The sequence below is a fragment of the Papaver somniferum genome, chromosome 3, assembly GCF_003573695.1.
Source record: "Papaver somniferum cultivar HN1 chromosome 3, ASM357369v1, whole genome shotgun sequence".
NCBI classification, from domain to species: domain Eukaryota; kingdom Viridiplantae; phylum Streptophyta; class Magnoliopsida; order Ranunculales; family Papaveraceae; genus Papaver; species Papaver somniferum.
Window position 1 is genome coordinate 193,981,010 of NC_039360.1, and position 26,028 is coordinate 194,007,037.

The 26,028-nt window shown below is 35.2% G+C and overlaps 1 protein-coding gene and 1 long non-coding RNA gene across 2 annotated transcripts; both read right to left on the reverse strand.

The window, feature by feature from the left end:
• Nucleotides 1-1,772: 1,772 nt before the first annotated feature.
• On the reverse strand, nucleotides 1,773-6,053 carry LOC113358332. The gene is made up of 6 exons (XR_003364497.1): nucleotides 5,912-6,053; nucleotides 5,138-5,196; nucleotides 4,808-4,977; nucleotides 3,759-3,905; nucleotides 3,150-3,242; nucleotides 1,773-2,583 (listed from the first exon to the last, which is right to left on the reverse strand). It is a non-coding gene; the product is annotated as an uncharacterized LOC113358332 (long non-coding RNA).
• An 18,399-nt stretch (nucleotides 6,054-24,452) lies between these two features.
• Nucleotides 24,453-25,681, reverse strand: LOC113358333. Its single transcript, XM_026601874.1, has 3 exons — nucleotides 25,373-25,681; nucleotides 25,101-25,277; nucleotides 24,453-24,878 (listed from the first exon to the last, which is right to left on the reverse strand). The coding sequence occupies exons 1-3, from the start codon at nucleotides 25,537-25,539 to the stop codon at nucleotides 24,620-24,622; spliced, it is 603 nt and encodes a 200-aa protein (XP_026457659.1). The 5' UTR covers nucleotides 25,540-25,681; the 3' UTR covers nucleotides 24,453-24,619.
• Between the last annotated feature and the right edge of the window lie 347 nt (nucleotides 25,682-26,028).

Below are 26,028 nucleotides of genomic sequence, written 5' to 3' on the forward strand. Positions count from 1 at the left end.
AAGGTTTGGAATCTGAAGTTTATCAGGTTTTTCTTAAAGTCAGGCGTCATTCCGCGTATACAAATTTCGACTAGTGCTTCTTCGTTGATGTCCTCATGGCAGTCGAGCGTGAAGTGTCAAAATCGAGAGAAGTATTTCATTATTTCTTCTCCTGTCCACTGGCCGCACTTGCTTAGATCTATTGATGTGATCTTTCTCTTGGCTGAGTAGAATTTTCTGAGGAAGATTGTGGACATGGCCGGCCGTGAGTCTACGCTTTCCACCTTTAGGTTATGGTACCAAGTGAACGACGTTCCTGTGAGCGACTTAGGGAACTCTCATAGGCATAGTTTTCCATCAGAAGCTTTGTCGTTCATTGCCGATATGGATCGGCTAAGATGTTCCCATATATTCCCTTGTCCGTCGTGTACTCTGAATTTTGGTGACACATAATCCTCTGGGTATTGGTACTCGCTGATACTTGCTGGGTATGGTCTACTCATGGAGCCGTAATCATCTTGTTTTATCACGGGGTATTTTGTTATTGCTTCTTGTGACACTAGTTGTCGTTGGCTTGCTATCCTTGCGTCCTCCACTCCCTGTTGCTTCCTCGGCGATACCTTGGTTTGATGTCGTGGTTTGTCCTATCCATTCCTGCAACTCCGCCCTCCTTCGAGCGCGCGCCTCCACCTTTTTCTGTATGTGGGGTGTATGTGTGTGGGGTAGGGGGGGGGGGGGGGGGGGGGGGGGTCCGAGCTATTTGTCGTGTGTTTTTTCGTTTCGTTACTCTCTTCTCTCTACCCTGGGGTTCGTGTATCGCTGGCTGCGCGACCATATCTTGTACTAGTATCTCCTCCTCGTTACCCTCTTCTATTATTACTTCATCGAGATTAGCGGGTTGGTTGGTCGATTGAATCTTTAACGCGTCTGAGATAGTACTTCGTTGGTGTGCCATGGTTGGCTAGGCACGAGCCTCCGAGTTTGGTCGCCAAATGTTGAGAGGTGAATATGATATTGGTTCTACCCGTCCTAGTCACACCTAACGACAACACTTTCTAGGAATGCTATGAAAGAGAACATTCCTTCCATTGTACTATTTACCTCTTTATATAGACTTTCCCAAAAACCCTTCCTTTTATGACATTATGCCACATGTCCTAAACCTCCTTAGTTACCATTAATGCCACCGCTTCTTTAATACAACCTTCTCCTTTTCTATTAATTCCCTCCTTGTTCTTTCCTCCTTATGGACACTTCTTAGTGGACTTAGGTTTTAGTCCCCATGTTTCATGTTGGACTTGACTCTCCTTTAGAAGTTCCCTAGCCCCGTTAAGGGATAATTTTCATGTATCAACATAGTGCATTAGAGAGAAGTTTCCTAGCTTGCATTGGACAAAATAGGTATGGAATAATTATGTTCATCCAGTGTTTCTAGTATCATATAAAAATTAGCTAGAGGAATTTTTTGATAATATGAGAAGAAGAAATTTTAACATTTCTTCCGAGTGTTCTTTATATAAACCCCAAGGTTTAACCTGTGCCGTAACGGCACGGCAATATATTACTTTTCATTTCCAGCTAAGTGTATTATTTTCAGATGTAATTACCATAATATAAAATATTTAATTATCGAGCAAATGCATTTTTAAATCATCGTTCTTGGAATTTTTATGCCATGACTTTAGTTAAACACCAAAAAAAATTGTTCCCCGTCATGAGTTTATTCATCTCAGAACTTACCTTACCTTTGAGATGAATGTTTATGTTAGTGAACCGAAATTCAAATGAGCTCAGTAGTTTTTTATTTTTTGCTTGAGAAGAAAAAGTTATATGTTAAAGAACAGAAAATATTTACAGAGGACGATCAACGATGCATGTCAAGAAAACCGCAGAAATAACTACATTATTACAGTCTCCTCCCAACTAAAAATAAATTGAAACGGAGTATTCCTGAATGAGTCTTCATTTATATTCTTGTTTCGCCTGCCAATCGTATCTAGCATTCCTTCTTTCACAGCTTCCTAATTACTGCATATGAAACCTTCGGACCAACACAGTTATATAGCTTCCTTGCAACTTAATGTAGCTACAACCTTCAAACTGATTTCGTACATCTCTTAACAGTACCAAGCTTAATCCCAAATACAAAATGAAGAATTTACAAACAGTTGAAGCAAGATCACATTGCATCTGCATGCGACTTGTATCTTCTAGTTCTGACGAACACAAAAATACCTGGACTCCGCTATGGTGAAGAGTCACTCTGAAAGACAAAATTTATGATAAACTGACCATGCTTATGCTATAAGGAAGCTTCAGGAGACTACTACTTACACCCAACCAAAAATTTAAAACGCCATCACTGCCATGTCAAACCTCGACTACAGTTCCCTTCTAGCTGGTCCGCCTCATTAGGATTTAAAGTAATGTTTTTTACTTCAAATTTCAATTTCAGCAAATCAATGTTCTCTGCTGGATTCAAATGTCATGAGAAACATAATATCCATTCAATGTCCACTCGCATATCACGAACTACTACCTCTTTTCTTTAGAGTTTTATTGCTTGACCACCAGTACTTGCGATGAATTTCAGAAACACAGAATCTGAGAATTTGAGAATGTTTCCAGTCATTGTTAAATAAAGGAAAGGGCTTGGAAAGCAACAAAAAACACTCAAACGTTACTTAATAATTACTATATACTATATCAATTAAAAAAATATATAATTTATAGAGCTTATAGTAAAGGTTCAAGAAGATTCTAAACCTGGAAAGTCCGACGAAGCATTTCCCTGGAAAGTCTATTGTATACAAAAATTTTAAAGATTCCAAACCTAAATGACACTTATTTCTGACTGAAAAATTCATATTTCATTGAATCGGAAAATTATGAACCCACTGGCCCACAATATTAAGTCAAGCTATATCTTTTCCATTTGTTTCTGAAGCCACGATCACTTCGATATTAACATGATGTAACTAATAAGAATTCAAGTTTCGTTAACAAATGACTATCACTAATTAAATGGGTAAAACTCATACATGACAGAGCCATTCACGGTTCTAGATGAAGAAATGTTAACATAATTCCACCAAATATGAGGCTTAACAGCCTGTTCGTAATAACAATTACACCCAAAAATCTTTAAAAATGGAAATCTAGAAATATACCTTAATGGCAAGATGAATTGACCATGCCATGTAAGTCTACAGGAGATACAGGTATGCTACAATCGGATTAGCATTGAGTTCCAAAAGCCACCCCTAATTTTGAAGAAACACACATATATCTGTTAGTAAGACACAAATCTGGAAAGGGCTAGGATCGGTTAATTAAAACAAATATATTATGTAAACTGAAAGTTCAGATAACACTGAAAGCCAGTAGAGTAGTGAATCTGTTAACAACATAACTACCAAGCAATAGAAGAATCCCATAGTAATTGACGTCATCAAGGATAGGACACTTTCATGGTAAATTTGGAAGTTTTCCCATTTCCTAGCTCACATGCCACTCGTTATAACTGAGTGGATTGGAGTGGACACTATGCCATTGGAATGCTTTGTCTAGATACTCCAAACTTCCTAATATAAGGAACTGGTGAATTGGATCTCGGGAAATCCACCACCCATGAATGCTCACTATTTTATTCGATTTTTCATAAGAAAATGAAAGTCTTCTTGTGTGATGAAATTTCTCTTATCATTCCCATCACGCAGCTAGTGACCCAGATGTCTTACATTAATTAAAAGATAAGCAAGTTAGTGCAAGCAGTTTACATGGAGCTTCAAGGGAAAAGATGACTTTTGCCTTTCGAAAGGCTATATCCATTTTTGAACTTTTAATCTCCATGTATACGGTCATAGCGTCATCTCAAATCTGGCAGCATTTTGGGATTCTGTACTGAGTTCATTTCTGGAAGACACCTAAAACAAAAAAAGAAATCAAGACAAACAACATCAGTGTCAAAACCGTAATCAAGGAAAAGTATTGAACAACTAAGAACTTAATGGTATTCAAATGGTTGAATCTTATTATTGGACATATGAATGACGAACATGTTGTATCCCATCCATCAGGATCAGAACCACATAACTGAGAACAAAAGTAGTTGCTCTTCACTATGCAAAAATAGTGTCCTTTAAATTCAAGAAAAAACATTGTAACATTGGTTTACAACTTATGCAAACATTTCCAGTGCATGGTTTATTCATATTAGAATTACAAAGAATTAAAATCAGAGAATAAACGCTAAAAAAATATAGAATTGACTGAGAATTCTCAATACCGGTTCGTCAAATTTGAAATCCACTGTTAATAAGAAGGCTAGAAATAGAAATTATTCATAATAAGGCTAGAAACAAACATCAAACATGCATCAAGAAACAAATTTTAGGTATAACTTAACACAAATGATTGAGATTATCTAGTTGAGGTTTTGAAGGAAGATTTGATTTCAAAAACCCCAAATTTGTGAATCCAGAATGCCAACCTTAACACAAACATCATGGCAAGTGTCCATTTCCGTGCTGTTATAGCATTCGAAGAAATAGGTATACCTTAAATTTAAGATGAAAATAATTTTTAATCCAGAATGCCGACCTTGTGTAAAAGTCCAATCTTTTTTATACTCTATATCTATATATACTTCAGGGCGACACTTCTTAGATTAGAAAAGGAAGAAATCAGCGACAAAGCATGAGAAAGAGAAAATCGCCCAAGCAATTTCAAATAAATTTAAGAAACAAACATAGATCATATCAAGTGACACCAGTAACAAATGCGACTGAACATTAAAAGTTGTATGTAAACTAACGTAATATTATACCAAATCAAGCCAATAACAAAGTGTGTAGCTAGTAATCATGATTTGGCACGAAGCGCTCCCACCAATCTCATCATACTGTGATAAAATTGTAACTTATCCTCCGCAGTAAGTAGCAACTACTTCTCTTGATGTGTCCAAGGTTATACCTGCACATGACTTCTTAAAGGCTCCTAATTTTTACAACAGCAAAAACACAAAAATCAACAAAGAGAATTAGCTCGCACACCATCTAAAGCCTCTAGGCATATTTGTTCACATTATGAGTAAGTAATCTCGTCTAATGTCCTTTTTCTAAAGTCTCAACACCCGTAACAATGGATGAAATAATACCTAGCATCAGCCATCACCCATCAGCCTCTAGTATGACATCCTGCGCCATTTTAGTCATCCTGTAAAAAGATAATAATAGAATATGCTTATCAATTGGTAGAGAGACAAATGCAAAAATACACATGCAAGATCATGGGCGTGAAGAAAGGCAGGCATATTATACTTTCACAGATTATCTTAAAATATACTTAATTCCTAGTAAATTTTGACTTTGTATTGTAGTGATTGTTCTTTCAAAACACAATAAGAGTTTCTTTTATGTGCCTAATCCAATCATTTTCCAATTACATCAATTTTTCGTCAAACTCTACTTGGTATTTATTTTTTTTACGGTTGAAAGATTGAAAGTTAGAATAAAAAAGCCAAAAATAAGGGTTCCATAGTGTGTGTGTCAGTGAGCAAATGCTCTGAATCCAAAAACGAATGTAGGTTTCATTGGAGAAAATGTCTTAAATGATTCATTCATAAACCTAACTGATTAGAAAATATGTGATTTAGTGAACTAAACTAACCTAAATCACTGAAATCACTTCATCAGACTGTCCTAAGCTATGTGCTTTTATCCATGGTAAAATCCAGATTTTGTATCATCCTAACCTGATTCATCCGAACACCAAAAACCAAAAACCTGATTTTCTAAGATGAGTATGGCCTTATAGGTAAAAAGTTATAAAAACCTAATATCCACCTCAATAAAATCAATAAAAGATCAGACGATTTCAATGGGAAAAAAACAGAACAGAAATTACAGAAGAATAGAAGAAAAGGGCTTACCTCATTGTAGAGAAAAACTACTGAAAAAGACTTAAATGGAACCCAAAACTACAAAGTAAGACCGAAATTGGTTCGAGAGAAAGACATAGAAGAATATAGAAAGTCCGATAAAAAAAATCCAGTGACGAATAAATGAACAACCACTCCGTCTTCTTCCATCGAAATTGAGTAGTAGAGCCTTAATTCCCCAATTCTTTATGAATACTAGTAAGGCCACATGTGCCATGCACATGTTTGAATTGGATTTTTTTAACAACATCAAATTTGATAATAATGAAAAAAAAAATTCTTAAAATAAAAATTTAATATCCTTGTTTGCTCATTACGTAGATAATTTAAAGAGCTTTCCAAATATATTAATTTTGCAAAAATCCGATGTGTATTTTTAAAGATATCTAAGTTTTAATTTTTTTTGATCTATTTTTAAAACAATGTCATTCTTGTAAATATACAAATATTAACTAAAAGCTTAATTAATGGAAATATTATTGTCATGTGAAAAGGCTTCACCAAACAATTACCTCTTTTCTTTATATTAGTATTAGTATAAGATTTATTCTCCACACACAATCGTAGTAATTCATGTACCTTGAGTTCACTGCAGCCTTAGATTTATATCTTGTGAGATGAAATTTGGACCACCACTTACACAGGCAAACTTAGTCAAACGGTGCTTTATACTCTTGATGATGAGGAAACTTTAGAACATATTCTGTGGAGTTGTCCTTTTAGTGTGTAAGTCTGGGGATGGCTCTATGATAAATTTGGTTTCAATAACCCTAGTTCTTTTAAGGAATTGATAACTATAGCAAAAGGTAAAAGTCCAGCAGTTAAAAAAATCTGGAGGATAGCTTCATTCAGCACTATGAAGGAGATATGGTTTTTGAGAAATAGGTGCTTGTTTGAAAATGCAAATGCTAATATGGAGTATATCAAAAACAGAGTAATACAATTTACAGTAGAAAATGAGATCAAATCAAAAGCTTGCATGTGGAATTCTACCTATGACTTACAGATTGTGAAAACTTTTGGTCTTTAGAGTAGAAGAGTGAAAATCATCAGAGTAATGGAGATTATTTGCAATTGCCAATTCAAAATAATCTTATTCTCTGTTGTGATGGTGCATCAAAAGGAAATCCAGGCGTTCCAGAATATGGTTTTATTGGTTGAAACAATGGTGGTGAATTTGTGATTGTAGTGTCAGGAGGCCTTGGTATTTCAACTAATTTCTTTGCTGAAGTAGTGGTTGTAATTAATGCAGGTGAATGGGCAGTAAGCAAAGGATTCCATCAACTTATTTTTAGAACTGACTCTAGATCTGTAATGAAACCTTTTCAAGCAAGGAAAATACCATGGTATGTAATTAATAGGTGGAGAAAATTTATTCAAGTATCTTTTGCAAGGAAAATACCATGGTATGTAATTAATAGGTGGAGAAAATTTATTCAAGTATTTTTTGCTGGAACATGCTTCATAGTTACAGAGAAGTAAATTTCTTTGCAAACAAGCTTGTTAAAAAAAGGAGTTAACCTGATTCAAGGAGAAAAATAATTTTTGAAGTCAAACCTTCTTTCTTGGATGGTCTGGAAAATCCAGATCAATCTTACTTTAGATTTTACTAGTGTGTACAGCCAAAAAAATAATGGCTCTATTTTTATTCGGTTTTAAGATAAGTCCTTAGTGTTCTTCTTTGTATTCTTTGATTAACCTTTGATTTAATAAAATTCATATTACTGAGCAAAAAAATAAAATTCAACATTCAAGAATTTTTCGAAAAACAAGAAAAAACTTGTATTGTTAAATACTGGAGCGTAAAACAATGGCAGCATTGCAAGGCGGTTGGAAAGACTTTTTTTAATGTGCACATGAAATAAATCTTTGGAATGGACACGTCGAAGATGAATGTTGCACAACTACGAGTCTGGCAAGCTGAATTTGATGAAATGCACATAGAGAAGGCACGACTACGCCTAATAACGATTGACGCTAATTCTAATCAGGAATACCCCTTACATGAGTATGTCAATGATGACATTACACTGGTTTAGTTATTAGTGTTAACTTGGATGTAATAGTTAGTTAGCTCGTTTTTATTTCGATGTACTCCTTAGTTTCAATTTTAATGTGATACTTAGTTTCAATTTCAATGTAGTTTCAATGTTTGTTTAATTCAAATGTAATACTTAATATTTCTGTTTCAAGAACGGATTGTTGATTATGAAAATGACATTATGTTGAAAGAAATAAATGATTAAAATGATAACTAAAAAGTTAAAGAAAAGAAAAGAAAAAAGGAACTCTGAAGGGGATTTCTTCTTTCGAATTCAGCCTAATTGTGCGCAGTGAGATCCTCCCTTAGTATTAAATATAAACCTCTCTTTTGAATTATCCATTATACCATTTTATGTTATATTTTGTAACTGGATAACTTAATTATCCAACTGGTATCCTGTCGGGTTTCATCAGTCACCATATTATGAAAAATGATGCAGGTGTGCATAACCCTATCCATTTCTATTTGTTTAACTGAACAGTATAGTCCACAAATTATGTGAAACTTCCTCTTCGAAATTCCAAATGCTCGTTCGACATCCTTCGTATACCTGATCTGCTTCTTGTTAAAGTACCTTCTATTCCGGTTTTTCTCGTGCTCGAGTATCTCACTATAAGCTTGAACTAAAATTGACCACGCTGGATAAACTTTGTTCGTCATAAAATACCCCATGTTATAGTTATTATCGTTGATAGTGAAATTCGCAGTTGGAGTAGGTTCATACTTCAGCTACAAAATATTGATGTCGTTTTGAACCCGGAGTCCCAAAAAAGCACGCCATATCCAATAATCATAAGAAGCCACCACTTCCAAAACAAAAATTTGTTTTGTGTAGTGGCCCTTATACTGATCTTGCCAAGCATAAGGACATCCATGCCACGCCCAATGCATGCAGTTAAGGCTTCCCAGCATTCAAGGAAAGCCCCTCTTCACGTTTTGTTTTATAGTAGTCGTTCGACATCATTTTGCATTGGTCTTCGTAAAAAAAAATATGGACCAAAACGGTTTATTACAATTTCACAAAGCATACAGAGATTTTCGTATGTGATTGTTTTTACCATACAGATGTATACACTACATGCAATCGCTGGAGACCTATAATATGGAGTCCTTAGGTATGCAATGATCTTTTGTTCAGGACTATGTCCTCCTATACTTCGTGCATCAAATTGATAGTTGGATTTAGGATTTACCCGACAAAGCTCTCCAATAATCCTCATGGCTAACTATTGCGGCATGCGGAAGTGACGTTGACAATCTTCATCAAAGTACACATATCCGTTGTTAAAATAATCACGCTTCAGATATTAGTGTCTTCCTCTCGAAATCTCCACGTATATTTTCTGGTTAATACTGTTCTTGGTTTTGCATAATATAGTATTTTTCCTTTGTATAATTGTATCACAGCGTTGGTGATCATTCTCTCATCGTCTGAATGTTCATTCATTTGGTCCAATTGTTGTATAAACACTTGTTATTGTTGGAGAAAGATTAGCACATGTGTATATCGTTCTTCGTTTTCCAAATTTGGATCCATAACAAAAAGAAAACCTTGGTTAAGAGATTTGTGAAAAGAAGCAATATATTGGATGAATTAAATGATTTTTAATGAAAAAAGAAAATAAATTGTAGTTGTATGTGTTAATTGGTGGACAAGAGGAGCATTATAAGGGTAGAAGGAAGACATAACCGATGGATAACAATAAAAAAAATGTAGTCGTTAGATAACAGTTAAAAAGACAGCCGTTTTCAACCAACCCATGGACGAGGAACTCTATTTAACCGACGAACGAAATTGAATCATCTTCGAGAAACCTTTTCTCTGCTGTAAGAAACTTACTCTGCTCATCCACGTGAACCATCAAATAGCCATTTTTCACTGTATACACATAATTCATCATCTGCCACGTGTAGAAATAATCACACGTGGAGAATATGCAACATTTAGACATCCAGATATGATGCCACGTTCCGACACGCCAAAGACATGCATCATCCCATCTACTCATCAACGAGCTGATCCTACGATAGAGAGTCAAGGAGCACCAAAGGAACAGATCACCGCGAAGTACTAAGAAGCAGCCTAAGACCTATTTATTCCATCCCGAGGAAGATACAAGATCAACGGCGAGGATGAGTCTCACTGACAGGGATGTGATGGGGGCAACAGACATCTGTTTGGCGCATGCAAAACACCCAACCACTCGCATTAAACACTATGAGCATAGGTTACGTGTCAGTTACCCTGTGGAGGAGAAACAGGTGACCCATCGTTACCCTACATTGTCGTTGGAGGCATCGGAAGAGAACGAAGACACCATCGAGGTCGGCACCGAAATCAAGACGATAAGGATACAACTGTGTATAGAAGATGGCCCCACCGAAGAAACCTATAAATACCCCTCTCCACTAAGAGAAAAATGGTCGACCAATTTTTAGTAAGAGTGGGAGAAAGAATACATGAGAGAGAAACTATAAGGGTAAGTATGAGTTTTATCCTCCTCTGAGCTTCGTCCCTCACCCAAAGTCATTCGACTATCTTTGTAACTCCTAAATACATAGTGAAACAACAACCCCTGTGGACGTAGGCCTTAGTGCAGAACCACGTAAATCATCGTCTCATTTATATTCCACACTTTATATCTTCTATTTTACTTATTATGCTTTGTTATGTTATGTATCTTGCATCGATAGATCGTTTTAGTTATAATTTGGGTAGTACTCTTCGAAGGAATCACACATTAGTATATGGAATCATACCTTGATAGTGGTAGTACTCTTCGAAGGAAGAACCGCATCAGAACCTTCCTCTTCATCTGCATCAGCAACATCAACGGCATAATCGAAGTTCATACCAGCAAAATTTAGCCGCCAAGGACAGAAGTCACCGTAACGAGACGGATCACCATCTCGAGGCTGGCTGACAGAAGTAGGGAGCCATCCATGTGGACCAGGAACCCAACCGTGAGCCCAAGTACCAATGATCTCGATGGGAGTGGCATGCCACTCATAATCATGGTCACGTTTGTGACGCTCGTCGTTTGGAAAAAGCTTCGGATTTCCAGTCCCTTCGGTACCAGGGACGTATCGAAGCTTCGAGTCGCTCACTTGACTCAAGAGATGAACCTCTCCCTGGGAAGCTGTCATTGTACGAAGACCAACGCTCCACGGCTTTGGATTCCTACCATTAACGTAATCCCCAAAAGAAGCATTGAAATTCTCAATGGTATACCAGTCTTTCTCCGCGGTATCAGGAGTATAGCAAGTCATCATCGTCTCACCCTTGCTCGGAAGATATCATTCCTTCAACGTCCGAAGGTAGTTCCCACTCAGCTGAACCACGAAGCGACAGTGAGTATGAGAAGTAGAACCCTCAAGGATTGCCAGAGCATCTTAGTAAAAGGAGTCACCAGACTTGTACAAAGGCAACATAAGGCCAGCTTCGAAAGCTCCGACGGTCGTCATCAAGTGAAAAGCGTTGTACTTATAATTCACGATCATGTCATAAGTAAGATCGTCTCCCTGATTATAAAATTTCACATCAAAAGCTTCTAGACCATGCTTCGCCTTGAAAACGTCAAGATCAACATGGTTGTAAGTCACTTTCTTCTTCTTCTTCGAAACCAAAACACTGCGGATCATTGGGGAAGCATCAGGAGATACGGCCTTTCTCGACCATGGCTTCTTCGAAGGAATCATCTCCGAAGCCTTTCTCTTAGTTGCAGCGTTCCTTGACGAGTCTACTTTTGATGCAACCCCCTTCGAAGTAGGATCCTTCACCAAGACTGTGGTTTTCGAAGCAGTGGGTTTTTGAGAAGACGCTGTGATAGGAGGAGCTATAGAACGAAGAGGCTGAACATTTATCGGATCTGAACGCTGAGGAGAAGGATTAGTAGAAGGACGATTAACAGCATAACGAGAACCTCTAGGCGGATCTCCCCTTTTCTGAGAAGAAATCCTAGGACCCGATGAAGATGAAGTCTTGCGGGAACGGGGATCTGGCTGAGAAGACTTCGGCAGACCACCCCTTGGAGGAGATTTATCAGGGCTTCTAGACGGAGGATGTCTATAAGGACTCGATGGGGTAGTATTATATGGAACACGAGGACGATCCGTCATACCTGCAAGAGGCATAAAAAGAACGAAGATCAAAAAAGGAAGATGATGACAATCATAAGACGAAATCCACGATTATCACAATTCATAAAAAAAAAAATATCCTCAAGAACGTAAGAAAAATCTACAAAAAATGATCATTTTGATGAACTCCATGAAATCTAAAAACCCTAGCCCGACCACAACCATGGAACAAGGTTATAGTGTTCAACAGAAAAGTTTTAGGTTTTGTTGTAAAGAACAGGGGAAAGTATATATACTTTCGTATATCATGTTCTTCATCACAAAACCCAGAAACAGCAACAGAAGAGAAGAAGTCAATCAAAGCACAGATGTTGTAGGGGCAAGTTCTTCATACCTGTAACAATGGTGATGTCATAGGATGAAGATGATCAACTAACAACAACAACAGGAGTTCTCTGAGGATGAACCAGCTACACGATGCTACCAAACAATATCTTGTCATACCAAATTTAGAGTAATATCCGAAGAAACAGGTATCAGCACAGTTAAGAGTGAGAGATAAAAGAAGAAGAACTGAACTTTTCTCAGATAATAAGGATGAAAAAGACAGAACAAGAAGAAGACAAAGGAGGGAATAAAATTAATTTCACCCACAACTTCTCTCATATTTATAAAGCAACTAGAACTTGGCCCGTGCCGTAACGGCACGGCCACGAAAATAAGTGAAAACAATTATTTTGACTGATGTTATTCATTTGGTGTTACTATTTAAAGTGACAATTTTTCTTCATTCATTTTGATTATTATTTTTTCTTTTGTATTTGACCGAGCTTATTTTAACACCTAAAAAATCAAGCACAACTTGTAAAATATAATGTTATTTGTGTCATGATGATATCGAATAAACATTGCACACTACTATATTGACTAATTGTGATACCACCACCAGAACCACCCATTACAACTACCTTTTTCACCACCAGTATTGCCGCCACGGGCTCCATGCACCTCCACTCACAAATATCACCCTGATTACCCATAATATCTATTGATGTAATTATTAACATAGTTGTTATCTATAGACTCGGAGTTTATATTCATTTAGATAATTAATAAGACAATTATCATGAGAGATTAATAAAATATTTATTATGAGAAATTAATGAGATAGTAATGATGTGCACGGATTAAGACCGTTAGATATGAATTTCTAACTTTCAATCATAGACGTCACTTATAAACACTTACTTAAACAACCATTGATTTATCTTCTCCCTAAAAAATCTTGAGGACGATACTAAAAATAATTGATAAATTAAGGCACTAAAGATTTCGAGGATGATACCAAATCATCAAGGAAATAAGGTTGAACGAAATCATGTTCCTGGATTTAATTTCTTTTGTCTCTTTAGTCTATCTCTAATTCTCAAATTTATTTCTGATTTAGGTTTTCTCAAAAGTGGGGAACTAAAGTTTTTAAGTCCACTCCTCATTCTGGATGTGAGTGAGAGAATCAATTGTTTAGTTTTATGGGAATGTAGGTTTGTTATTTTTAGTCTATCAAATTTCTCCACTTTTCTTTTGATTTTTGGGATGGGAAAAAGAGAATATGTAATGCATTATTTCCCAATTAAAGCGTGTATTCATGGGATCGACCAAAAACGTGGATTTATCAATTGGGAGGGAAAATCAAGATCCCTCTTTATGTTAACTAACTTAGTTAAACTTTGTTTTATCTATCTTACAAAAACAAATGGTTTTTTAACCATCCGACGGCTTTGAATGGGTCTTTTTCAGCAATCGACGATTCCAATTCCTCTGAAATGCAAAAGACAAATCGTGGCTGAAAATGAACCCATGTTTTAAGGCCTCATACAATGTCCTAGATCAATACTTGCCCATAGTCTCCTCTTCCGTTACAAAACAATTATCAGCCACGGTTTGTCTCAATTATTCACCCGTTCCAATGCCATCATTGGCAACAATCTATACCTTTATTCATAATAAATTTCATATGTTACCTCGAACAATATCCCTTGGAAAAATCCCTACATAAACCTCAAGAGAGGTTATTATCTTCCCAGGTTCTCCATTTCTTTCTTCAGCATGCTCTCTCAAGACATATCCCTCTAGTTGGTGCATTCATCCCAGCAGGTATGGCTTATTTTATATTTAGGGTTTTTATTTCTTTCGATCGATTGATGATTATCTTTTGATATAATGTTTATCCAAAAGATTCTTCTTTTCATGAACACGGGGCTTCTTAGGTACCCTTCCCTAATTTCTCTTTGTCTCTCATCCTCGCATACTAAAATTCTTTTTTGAAGAAACATTTCCGGATCATGATCCATCTTTGTATTTATTTTTAGTAAGATTATACAGACTATTCAAATACTTCTCTATAATCTTAATACTATTTTGGTCATTTTTGGTTGTTGAATTTTATTTTGTTTCCTGCACACTCTTAATGGTTTGCCCAATCTGACGCCACAATGATATTGAAAACACTGAAATCAAAAGTGCTTTCCCCAATCTGACGACTCGGTCTTCTTTAACGATCGACGACACGCTTTGGAAGTGCTTATCTGTTTTTTTCCATAAATTTTTACTTATATGTATGTGTCGATACCTTAACCAAGCATGTTTTCAGTGTTGTTATAATTCTTTTTGTTTGATAATTCAGAGCTTCAGATAAGAGAGAACTATTTAAGTCTCCTTCTTCATCCAACCCTCAAATTGAATTAGGGTTTATATTTGACTTGCTTGAATTTTTCTGGGTTTTAAATTTTTGTTCATTTGATTTTATTTTTATTTTGGCACTCTCTGAAAGTGAGGGAATTAGAAAATTGTGATAATGAGGCTTATTTTTTGTGCGAGTTTTGAACATATCTTGAACGTCTCTTCTCTAAGTATGGGAGCCTGGACATGTTGATAGAATTGACATGAAATCTGGCAACTAACAATAAACATCTCTTTTGAATCATCTTCTTTGTTTTAGTATCAAATGTTTTTAAGCTCTTAATCTTCTATGGGTTTACTTCGCTGCCCTCATTGTTTATGAATTTGATATAAAATTTGGATTTTGATGAGGTTTGTGGAAATCACTTTATTTTTAGTGATGTGAATTAATTCAGTGATGTGAAATCACTTGGTTTTTAATGATAGTATGAATTAATTCAATACTATCTTAAGTTGAATAATTTTTTTATTTTTATTTTTATTTTTGCAGAATTTCTCTAAAGGTGAGGAAAGTAGAAAATTGTGATAATGAGGCCTATTCATACCAAGTTTCACCAAGTAATATGCAATAGATTGCATATATTAAATATTGTTTTTAGTCCTCCTAAGTGTCCAACTGAGGGCAACGATATAATCACATTATTGTGTTGCTAATTGATCCCTGCAAATCATTAATTTTAAGTATAATTTGTCATCCTCACTACAGATGTGGATGTATGCTTGCTTTTGTGGGGTTGGTGCCAATAGGAGTGAAAGCGGTGGTGGCATTTTGGAGGTCAGGGCTTTGGACTTCCTGCACTGGCTTTTTGGTGCGTTAAATGTATTACATAGGCTTTGCTTCCCCTGTATAACATCTTTAAGGCATTAGAAATATAAATATACATCTTCATCATATGCAACAAATAATGAAGCAAGCATTTCTCCTAATAAGTTTTAGCACTGATCAAGGTCTTATGCAACATGACTCTCATTATGAATAATTTTTTCTTCCACTCACTGATTCGTAGAAGTAGACAATCGGAACTATTTTTTGCCTGAAGAGTATCCAGTGGTTGCGCTTTCCTAAGGTAATATCACATATAATCACAAGTTTCCAATCAGCCCATGTAGATTAACTATGTAAAGCTGGATGTTACAGTTCTCAAGATCGTAGAAAAAAATTGTCGATTAGTAATGCCTTTGGCTATTAATATAGGCAGGCCTACGGAATACTGAGTGACATGGACCTAGCGGACAATCATATCCATATTTCATTCTACCGCAACAGAGAAACTGTCCAGAGGTAGGATAGCTTAAAGATACATAATTTAATCTAATATGCTATATTTGAAACGTGCACATATGAGATTTCAATATCATCATAAGGGATTTCATATTGCAGGTAGGAAGAACAAAAACTTTTAGCATCTGGGTGAAGAAATACATACACACTTACCTTCACTTATTACGTTCTTTGCAGTTCCACATACGAAAGTACCGCTCATCTATGAGTGGGATTGACTAACCTCACGAAAAAAGTGGAGCTGGACTGGAACAGAAACAAGATGTTATCCCCAAAATAAACGATAGATTATTCTTTATAGAAGGCCAGAGATGGAAAGGAAGGGTTCTTGCCTGGAAACTAACCATCTACATTTCCACCATTATTTTTCAGTATATCATTGGTGATTGAGTTGTAAAACTGGGATTCATATTGTTAGTGAATGACTTCGAAAACGAGAATCATTGTTATATCTTTTGTGAATAATAGGTATGGATGTCTGTAATGATTTCAGTAATTTCGACAAGTAAATATACTTAATCCAAAGTATAAACTTGGGGCATATGAACTGAGATATCCCTATTATTGTTGACAGTAGATAGTCATATGAGCCCGTCATCATATGTTAGCTTGCTCAAACCTATGTAATTATCAACCTGAATAAACACATGGAACTAACATGAATGAACACATGGCATACATTGAAGGAATTGTGACATGGTGATCCTCATCATCATATATCTCACATGCTACATTTGGAGACCACTGCAACTCATACCAAACGGGACTTAACATATATCGTTTAGATTAATGATAAGTATACGTTTGAGTTCCAATGTGGAATAAATAATACAACTTTTGGGAAAGTTTTTGGATCCTTCCACCGGCTAAGCTTCGGTCATATAATCGCAAGTATAAGATTGTCAAATTCTTTTGTACACCAGAGATTCACACTATGGGGAGATAACTAGAGTCTAGAAAATTAAATAGACCCTTCGAATTAAATTCATAAATTCATGAAAAATCCTTGGAATAATTAAATTAATAATTTCAAATTTCTATATATCACAGAGCATATTAAATTAAGTAAAAGAAGGTGAGTAGGATCTCAATTACATCCTCTGCCAGAAACATCTGGGAACAAATGAAGACTGGCGGTCATTTGTACAATTATAATATTATTTTTATTTATTGTTCGAAGATTACAAATGCAATGTTGTAATTAGCACAAGAAATTAGTTCATAATAATAAGGCACCTAGCAAATAGCAAGATCGAATCCCCGGCAGTTACGGCACGGATTATATTCTAGTAATACAGAACAAAGAAACATGAAAAAAAAATATCACCTAGTTATGATATAACTCGTGTCATAACCATGTGACTTGGTAATAAGTTAATTTATTGTGTATTGATTTTGATTTGTACCGTTCGTTTGCAGTTATTAATTTAATTGTCATATATTTTTACTGAGTTTATGTTATCATTAAGACGATCAACCATATTTTATATTTTTTATAAGGTTAACCAGTTTGTGGCGAAACATTATTAACAAAATATATTACTTTCACCGACACCCACCACATCCAAAATATCACTTGATACCACTTCTTTCCCCCACATCACCGTTGCTTCCACCACCAACCACTAGACGTGCTTTTTAATTTTAATCACAGACGTCATGAGAAAAGTTTATATTGAACAAACTTAAGTCGTCAATTAATTTATTCCACTAACATTTTTTATTCCATTGGTTTGTTTTTATTAAATTCTATTTTATATTGTAATCAATTTTATTTAACACTAAAAGTCATGATTTGTCTGATCGGGTATTATTTAGGTGATCCAGCGATATATGATGATATTTCCTTATAAGATCTGGTATCATCCATGAAATATTTGGTTTTTTTCCTTACCAATCGTGCGAAAAAATACCTAACTGTATCTTTCACAATATAGTGTTGTGCGTTTGTAAGGACACAAAAATATTATTGTTCAATATTATTCACCAACACCTACCACCATTAAAAACAACCATCGACACTATTTCTTCCACCACCAGGGAAAGACCAACACCCACCATAATATTTTTGTGTCTTTAATATCTCTACCTCCCACTACTTCATCCAAAACCACCATTAATATTTATTAATATATTTTTTAATAAAATTATTATTTACTAATAAAAATATGTATTTATTAGATCCATTAAGGGGACATTTATGATGAAAAATTAATTAATAGTTTATTATGAGAAACTAATGGGATACTATTTAATAAAACATTTATAATAGTTTGGTTGAGCAAACCAAGAACATGGATTTATCTTCTTCCTAGACAAGTTTTGGCCACTACTTACATAGCCTTTAGTTCGGCATAGATTTATCTAGCGCTTAACCCGTGCTGAAACGGCATGGGCATAATTTTTATCTGGATATTAAATTTAATATTTGTTAATTACCGAGTTTACTCTCCTTATCATTACAAAAATGAAGACAAAACCGATATATATTTTTACTCTCCATTCCACAAATCTTTTATCACGTACTCATATATGATTCCTTTCCAGTATGTTTGATATTTTGACATTCTCCCAAATAATGTTTATTCTTGCCCTCTTTCACAAAAAAACTAACGATATTTGATATGTTTTATAGTTTGCAAAGACAAAAACATATTATCGATCATTTGAAATGGTATTTCCCTTCTACATCTCCCTTATTTTAGCGACTGCGCCAAAACCAAAACATCAAACTATGTAGAATAAAACAAAATTACATCACTCAAACTCATTCTTCCTATGAATAATTGTGTCCCATAAGCTCAGAATCCTTGTTTATTTTGTCCCGTTCTAAAATGGTCCAAAAAGATTAAAACTCTATATGGACTCTACAGTACATATTACATCGTATGTTCTTATATTTAAATAACACAAATAAATACTAATTCATTTATCTAAGCCACTATATCATAAAATGTTGAGACATTTCAGATGAAAACCCATTCGACCCAGAAAAGATATATCTCCAATTCTTTAAAACTGTCAGACAGTCTACGACATTGGTTTTATAAATGTGAGCCATTTCAGATGGAAACCCACCACCAAAACCACTAATTACCACTACCTTTTCCACCACCATCACTATCGTCACCGGCTTCATGCATCTCCAATCTCAAACACCACCTGGGTCATCCCTAATTTCTATGTATGTGATTATTAATAAATTTATTATTATTTAATAAAAATATATTCAGAAAAATGTAATGGGTTGAAAATAATTTTAAAAGTTATTATGATTCTTTATTAAATTTTTTTATCTAATTAAAGTATATTTATTAAGATAATTATAAGACTATTTAATAAAAATAAATATATTTAGAAAAATGTAATGAGTTGAAAAGAATTTTAAAAGTTATTATGATTCTTCATTAACAAATTTATTATTTATCTAATGAAAGTATATTTATTAAGATAATTATAAGACATTTATGATAAGAGATTAATAAAGTATTTGTTATAAGAAATTAATGATTCAATAATGATGTGAACAACCAGAGCCATGGATTTAGCTTTTCCAAGAATGAATCCTGACCGCTCTTTATCTTGCCTAAGTTGTCCAAACTATGCTTTATAAGAGAGAGTAGGGCTTAACCCGTGCCGTTTACGGCACGTGCATAGTTTTTATTTGGTTATGCATTTTTTACGCATAGATATTAAATATAATATTTATTAATTATAAAGTTTTCCCTTCTTATCGTGATAAAGGTAAAGGAAAAACCGATCGATATTTTTATTTTTCAGTTCGCAAATCTTTTCTTATATATGTACTCATATATGATTTATTTCTAGCATTTTCCGCCTTGACGTTCTCCCAAACTATGCCCCTCCTTTCCCTATTTGTATCCTCAATCCATCCATAGAATTATATCGGTATTAATTTTCCATACTTCCCTCCCCCCTCACCCAAAAAAAAAAAAAAAACATTATTTGATATGTTTTTTAGTTTACAAAAATATTTTATCAATCATTTGAAATGGTATTGCCCTTCTACATATCCTTGTTCATTTTATCACATTTAAGAATAGTCTGAAAATTGTAAAACTCATAATTGACTCAACAATACATATCGCATTGTATGTTCTTACTATTTCAATAACATAAAGAAAAGCTAATGCATTCACTTAAGCAACTATATTTTAAAACGTTAAGCCATTTCCGATAAAAAAACATTCTAATCATATAGGATGAAGTTCTAGTTCTTCAGAATACCTAGATAGTCTATTTACTTAATCTAAGGTTCACGGAACAGAATATAAGTAATGCTTTGTCATTTCATAACATTCAGGCGTTTTCAGCATAGTTGGATCCAGACTTGGAAAAAAGCTCTATATTTATGCATTCTCGGGCGAGAGTAATCCATAGATGGGTTACTTCCCCGGAAACTGTTGATGGATGACCGCATCAGTGTGTTGAAAACCCCACACCGTCAGATAACCACAGTGGCTAAGTGGGGAAAATATTTTCGGAGGATCAATTCATTAAAAATGGTATCAGAGCCGACCATGGGTTACCTGTCGAGGGTGAAAGAGTATGTTGTATGGGTACGTTGTTTCAGGTAAGGGTCTCATGAGTGACAAAGAACGCCAAATTCTAGGATTGAACATATCCCGGAGCCGAGAACGGCTCCACTTAAGGTAGTGGTATTATAATATTCCGACTCTTTATAGTACTCCGACTCGGCAGGTAGGATTCGTCGAATAGAATATAGGTAATGGTTTTTTCTTTCCTAACACCGAGACCGTTTAAGAATAATTAGCTTCAGAGTTGGAAAAAAGTTATATAATTATGCATGCTCGGGAGAGAGTAATCCTGGGATGGGTGACCTCCTGGGAAGCTGCCTCTGGATGACCACATCGGCGATCATGGAAACCTCACACTGTCAGATAACCACAATGGCCAAATGACAAAGGTTCGGGCCATTGCATTCTATGACATTAACCTTCCAGATGTGAGGTTATTCGTTGCATAAAAATAATGAAACCATGATATTAGTTTGTAAGTCATGTGGTTCACTACTTAACCTAATAACAATATATAATAACAATAAACAATGTTATCCATCATCATTGAATGAAAATAACCTTAAATCATTCATTAAGAAATTCATGAGACGATGCAAAATTACTCACTGGGCACTAATATTTGCCACCATCTCTACGGTCCACTAATATAAATGTTAGCCAGTCTGACTGAGTTTGGTACTGCTTTTTTATTTCAAGAAAAGTACTTTGAAAACATATTCATGGCAATATTTTTTCATCTGAGTGTTTGATAAAAATATTGTAAAGTGCTTTTTATGCAAAACACTTATAAACTCTATCAACTTTTAAAAGTTGGGCAGAAGGAGCTTGCAAAAAATATAGTCCACCCCTAATTTCAAATTTGTTTTTCTTTTCTATCCCAATTCGTTTTTGTAACTGACAAAAGTTATCCCTAAATCTGTACATTACCAATTTTTGGTTCATCATATTTTATTATGTAAAGATAATTATTTTTCATTTTCAAACTATATTTTATAATATACAATTTTAGTGAAAGATTCTTTAGTTTATCAACAATAAATATTAAATAACTATTCATTTTTAAAAAATGGTTAAGAAAATTAATACTTTCTAATAATAATACTAATTAGTAAATTTAGTATTACATATATGTCTAAAAGTAAGAAATCTACTTATTTTTAAACACGGTAAAATAGAATAAAATAATTTTAAGAGATATGTTTGGTTTAGGAATTCGCTACAACAATAATGAACCTGGTATTTTCTGAAACACAATTTGATGGCTTTTTAAATCAGTTTTAGCTTTAGTTTATATTTTTCAAACGATCAATTACTTTTTTACATAGCTCAGCACAGCAGCGCACATCGAAAAAACACTTTCACGAAACTCACGGTAATACCAAGCTGATTCTAAGTATTATTTAAGAAAAATATATTTATTAGCATCATAAACAAAATAATTTATTTATTCTCATTTTAAATTTGACATTTATCATGGCAAATCAATATATATTATGAAGAGTTAATGGAACATTAATGAGATGGTAAATTTTATCCATTAGATGCATTTCTAATTCCAATCACAACCATCAGTTATGACAAACGATTTCATCCATAGATTTATCTTTTGTAAGGGAAAATCTTGACCACTCTTTACATAGGCTAAGTTATCCAAACTGTGCTTTGTATTCTTGATATAACCGTCCCATTTTTCAAGAAGAAGTTATTGCTAGGAGAGGGAAATGTGCCCTAAAATCTAGGGGAAGTTATTGCGAGAAGAAAAGGAGACTGTGAAGACAGTTTTCTTCGTACTTTGACCAACTTCAAATTAAGAAGAAATGGGGAAAATTGTATACACATAATTCATCTTCTGTCACGTGTAGAAATAATCACACGTGGAGAACATGGAGCAATTAGACATCAAGATATGATGCCACGTTCTGACACGCCAAAGACATGCATCATCCCATCTACTCATCAGCGAGCTGATCCTACGATAGAGAGTCAAGGGGCACCAAAGGAACGGATCACCGCGAAGTACTAAGAAGCACCCTAAGACCTACTTTATCACATCCCGAGGAAGATCCAAGATCAACGGCGAGGATGAGTCTCACTGAAAGGGATGTGATGGGGGCAACATACATCTGTCTGGCACATGCAAAGCACACAACCACCCGCATTAAACACTATGAGCATAGGGTACGTGTCAGTTACCCTGTGGAGGAGAAAGAGGTGACCCATCGTTATCCTACATTGTCGTTGGAGGCATCGGAAGAGAACGAAGACACCATCGGGGTCGGCACCGAAATCAAGACGATAAGGATACAACTGTCTGTAGAAGAGGGCCCCACCGAAGAAACCTATAAATACCCCTCTCCACTAAGAGAGAAGGAGTCGACCAATTTTTAAGTGAGAGAAAGAATACATGAGAGAGAAACTATAAGGGTAAGTATGAGTTTTATCCTCCTCTGAACTTCGTCCCTCACCCAAAATCATTCGACTATCTTTGTAACTCCTAATTTTTTTTTTTTTGCTAGGTCAAAAAGGTTTATTAAGCAAAAAATATAATTACAAGAATTACAAAATGAGAGGCTCAGGTTTCCCCACCCCTATAAACCAAAGGGGAGGAAACATAACATCAAAATAGCTAACAAAATTAAGCTCTTAAACACTCAAAAGAAGAAAAATAGAAAAAAGGCAAAATACCTAATTCCTATTCAACTCTAAACCAAATAACTAAATTGCAGAATTAGCTTTATGTTGTTGTAGCAAAAGGTTGTGCGCGGTTATAGATTTCCCAATCCTACGCAGACCCGGAGATCTCCTTTGTTGCACTTTAATCCCCAACGCACTACTATCATGTTCCGCATTTGTCTTCGTTGGAGCCTCCATTCTTTTTGATTGATCTCTTATTTCTTTGAAATACTCCTGTCTAAAAACTAAATCCTTCAAAAACTTCTGTTCAATATCAAAGTGTTTTATTGTACAAAGAACCTCATGCTCCTCTTTAGTTAACTGAACAAAATTAGAAAAAAAGTGTATCTGATGGGTTCTGGTGCATTAGTGCGTCCTAAATACATAGTGAAACAACAACTCCCGTGAACGTAGGCCATAGTGCTGAACCACGTAAATCATCGTCTCATTTATATTCCACACTTTCTATCTTCTATTTTACTTATTATGCTTTGTTATGTTATGTGTCGTGCATCGATAGATCGTTTTAGTTACACCCCTATGGCTAGACGAGGACGAGCCGGAAGGCTCCGAGTCTAATAATCATCGGACTTATACAGTCTTACACGTATTTCACTCTTCTCAATAATCTTTTGTTTAACGTGAATATTGTTTGTGTACACGTTGATACTATCGTTTTTATCTGTGTGTTCATATTCATGTCTCCGCATATGCCCCACTTGTAACTCTCTTAAAAATCCAAAGGAGAGAGTCATTTCTGTCTCGCCCACGACCAAAACCCTCGTGGTAATACGCTGTTGCTTTTGACATGCTACCTACAATGAAAGACACATTTGTCACTTTGTGTAACTTTCCGAATGAACGAGTCCTATGACGGAAATCCCATGTAATACGATAGCCGCGTACCAATCCGACAACCTCCTCATAATGACGCTCACGCTTTTAACTTTCCACACAAATTGCTTCAATGATTGAAACAAAAAAAAAAAAAAAGTGACTTTACAAACAGGTCATTTCTGTCACCGGTCGATCCGCACAAAGAAAAACTCATGGTAATTCACTGCCTTACCAATCCGACACCTCCCGATAGTGGAATAATCGAAACATTTTACATAGTATTTGTTAACTGAAGATATTATTTCTAACACTGAGTTTGTTTTGTAATTTTGATGCATAATCACATGAACTTTTCTAATACAACATCTAGAAGAAACTTCTCAATATACAATTTCTCGTATAATAATATTACATAATATTGGGAGTAAAAACTGTCTGAAAATCTACATACCACTAAACAGAATTAACAAAATGTCTAGCGATCAACTTGAGTAATCATCATCCTCATCGTCGTTCCTTGATGATCGACTGAATCTCTTAACCACAGCAGCAGCTGCGCCGAGGAACATAAAGAGCCCAAAAAGCTCAAATCCTCCACCATATCCAACAGCTACAGCTGGACCCGGTGCAAAAAACGAGAATGGTGACCATCCCCATCCGCCGTAGTATGGGACACCGTACCCGTAACCATATCCACCGAGTTGTGGCGCTACTGGAGGGTTAACGTAAATGTTTGTCCTTCTGCAGGTTCCACAATTAGTTAACCATTAATTCTAACTGTTTATATCAAATTTCAAGATTCAAATTATGTAATCAGGTTCTCTACCACAAAACAAGACTTAAGTTTCCCAATCTAACTCAGCAAAACCGTAGGACTAGATATCAAACTAAGACACCGGAATTCAATTTAAGCGGCATGAAGTTTATGTTTTCATTAAAAGCAATTTATGCATTGAAAGTTACCTCGAATTATTGATTCTAGGGGCCGAAGGCCGAGGTGCCGATGGTCTAAATGCTTGGCCACCAATTCTACCTCCCGACTTTGCCGCCAACGCCTCATCATGAACTGACCCAAGTGTTAATGCTCCCGCTGCTAATGCTACCAAAGCGATTTTCGCCAATTTCATATGTTTCTCTTTTCTACACAATAACAATTCAAAAAAATGAATATCTAAGCTAGCTGTTAATTCTAGGAACACAAATCTAGAAATTAAAAACATTTGTGAGAGTTTTACCTAGTTGGTGATGATGATGGATCATTTTGGTTGTTGTTAGAAAATGATTTTGATGAAACTATCGTTGATGAAGATGAAATGCTCATGGATTTTTTTGGTCTGTGGATTGCAACTGATGAAACTAAAGTGTTGGTCAAAAAACTTTGCTGTGAGGAAGCGAGAGCCATTGTTTGGTTCTATAATTAATCGAAAGCTTTTCTTTCTGGCGTGACAAAAACTACAATGATTCTTTTCAAGAGTATATGTGTTCGTTTAGGGATTTGCTTTTATATTATAGATGTTTTGATTGAGAAACAGTTTGTTGATCTTGTGCAAAAATTGATTTTGATGACTTAAAATTTTAGTAACCTTATCTTTGTAAGTGATACTAAATTTACCACGTGGCTAACACCCAGTCGTGTAATTATTCAAAAAAAAATGGAGATGCGGGGTATCGAACCCCGTACCTCTCGCATGCAAAGCGAGCGTGAACGGTCGCAGAACCAACCATACATATTTAACTTTTTTAGTTAGGAAATTTTCTTCCACTCACAAACCAACTTTAAAGTTTGGTTTTACTGTGGAAAAAAAGCAGGATAACCAAGGACTAGTTGAAATTGAAAGGTGCATTTGAAGTTTCAACTACTTTGTAAGAGGAATAAGTTCTTTTAGATGAT

What these genes read in the sequence shown, in the direction of transcription:
- LOC113358333 (XM_026601874.1), bottom strand. Translation starts at nt 25,539, where the DNA reads ATGGCTCTCGCTTCCTCACAGCAAAGTTTTTTGACCAACACTTTAGTT. An exon ending in CCATCATCATCACCAACTAG is followed by an intron (nt 25,278 to 25,372) that starts GTAAAACTCTCA and finishes GTTATTGTGTAG; the next exon opens with AAAAGAGAAACATATGAAAT. An exon ending in CCTAGAATCAATAATTCGAG is followed by an intron (nt 24,879 to 25,100) that starts GTAACTTTCAAT and finishes TGGAACCTGCAG; the next exon opens with AAGGACAAACATTTACGTTA.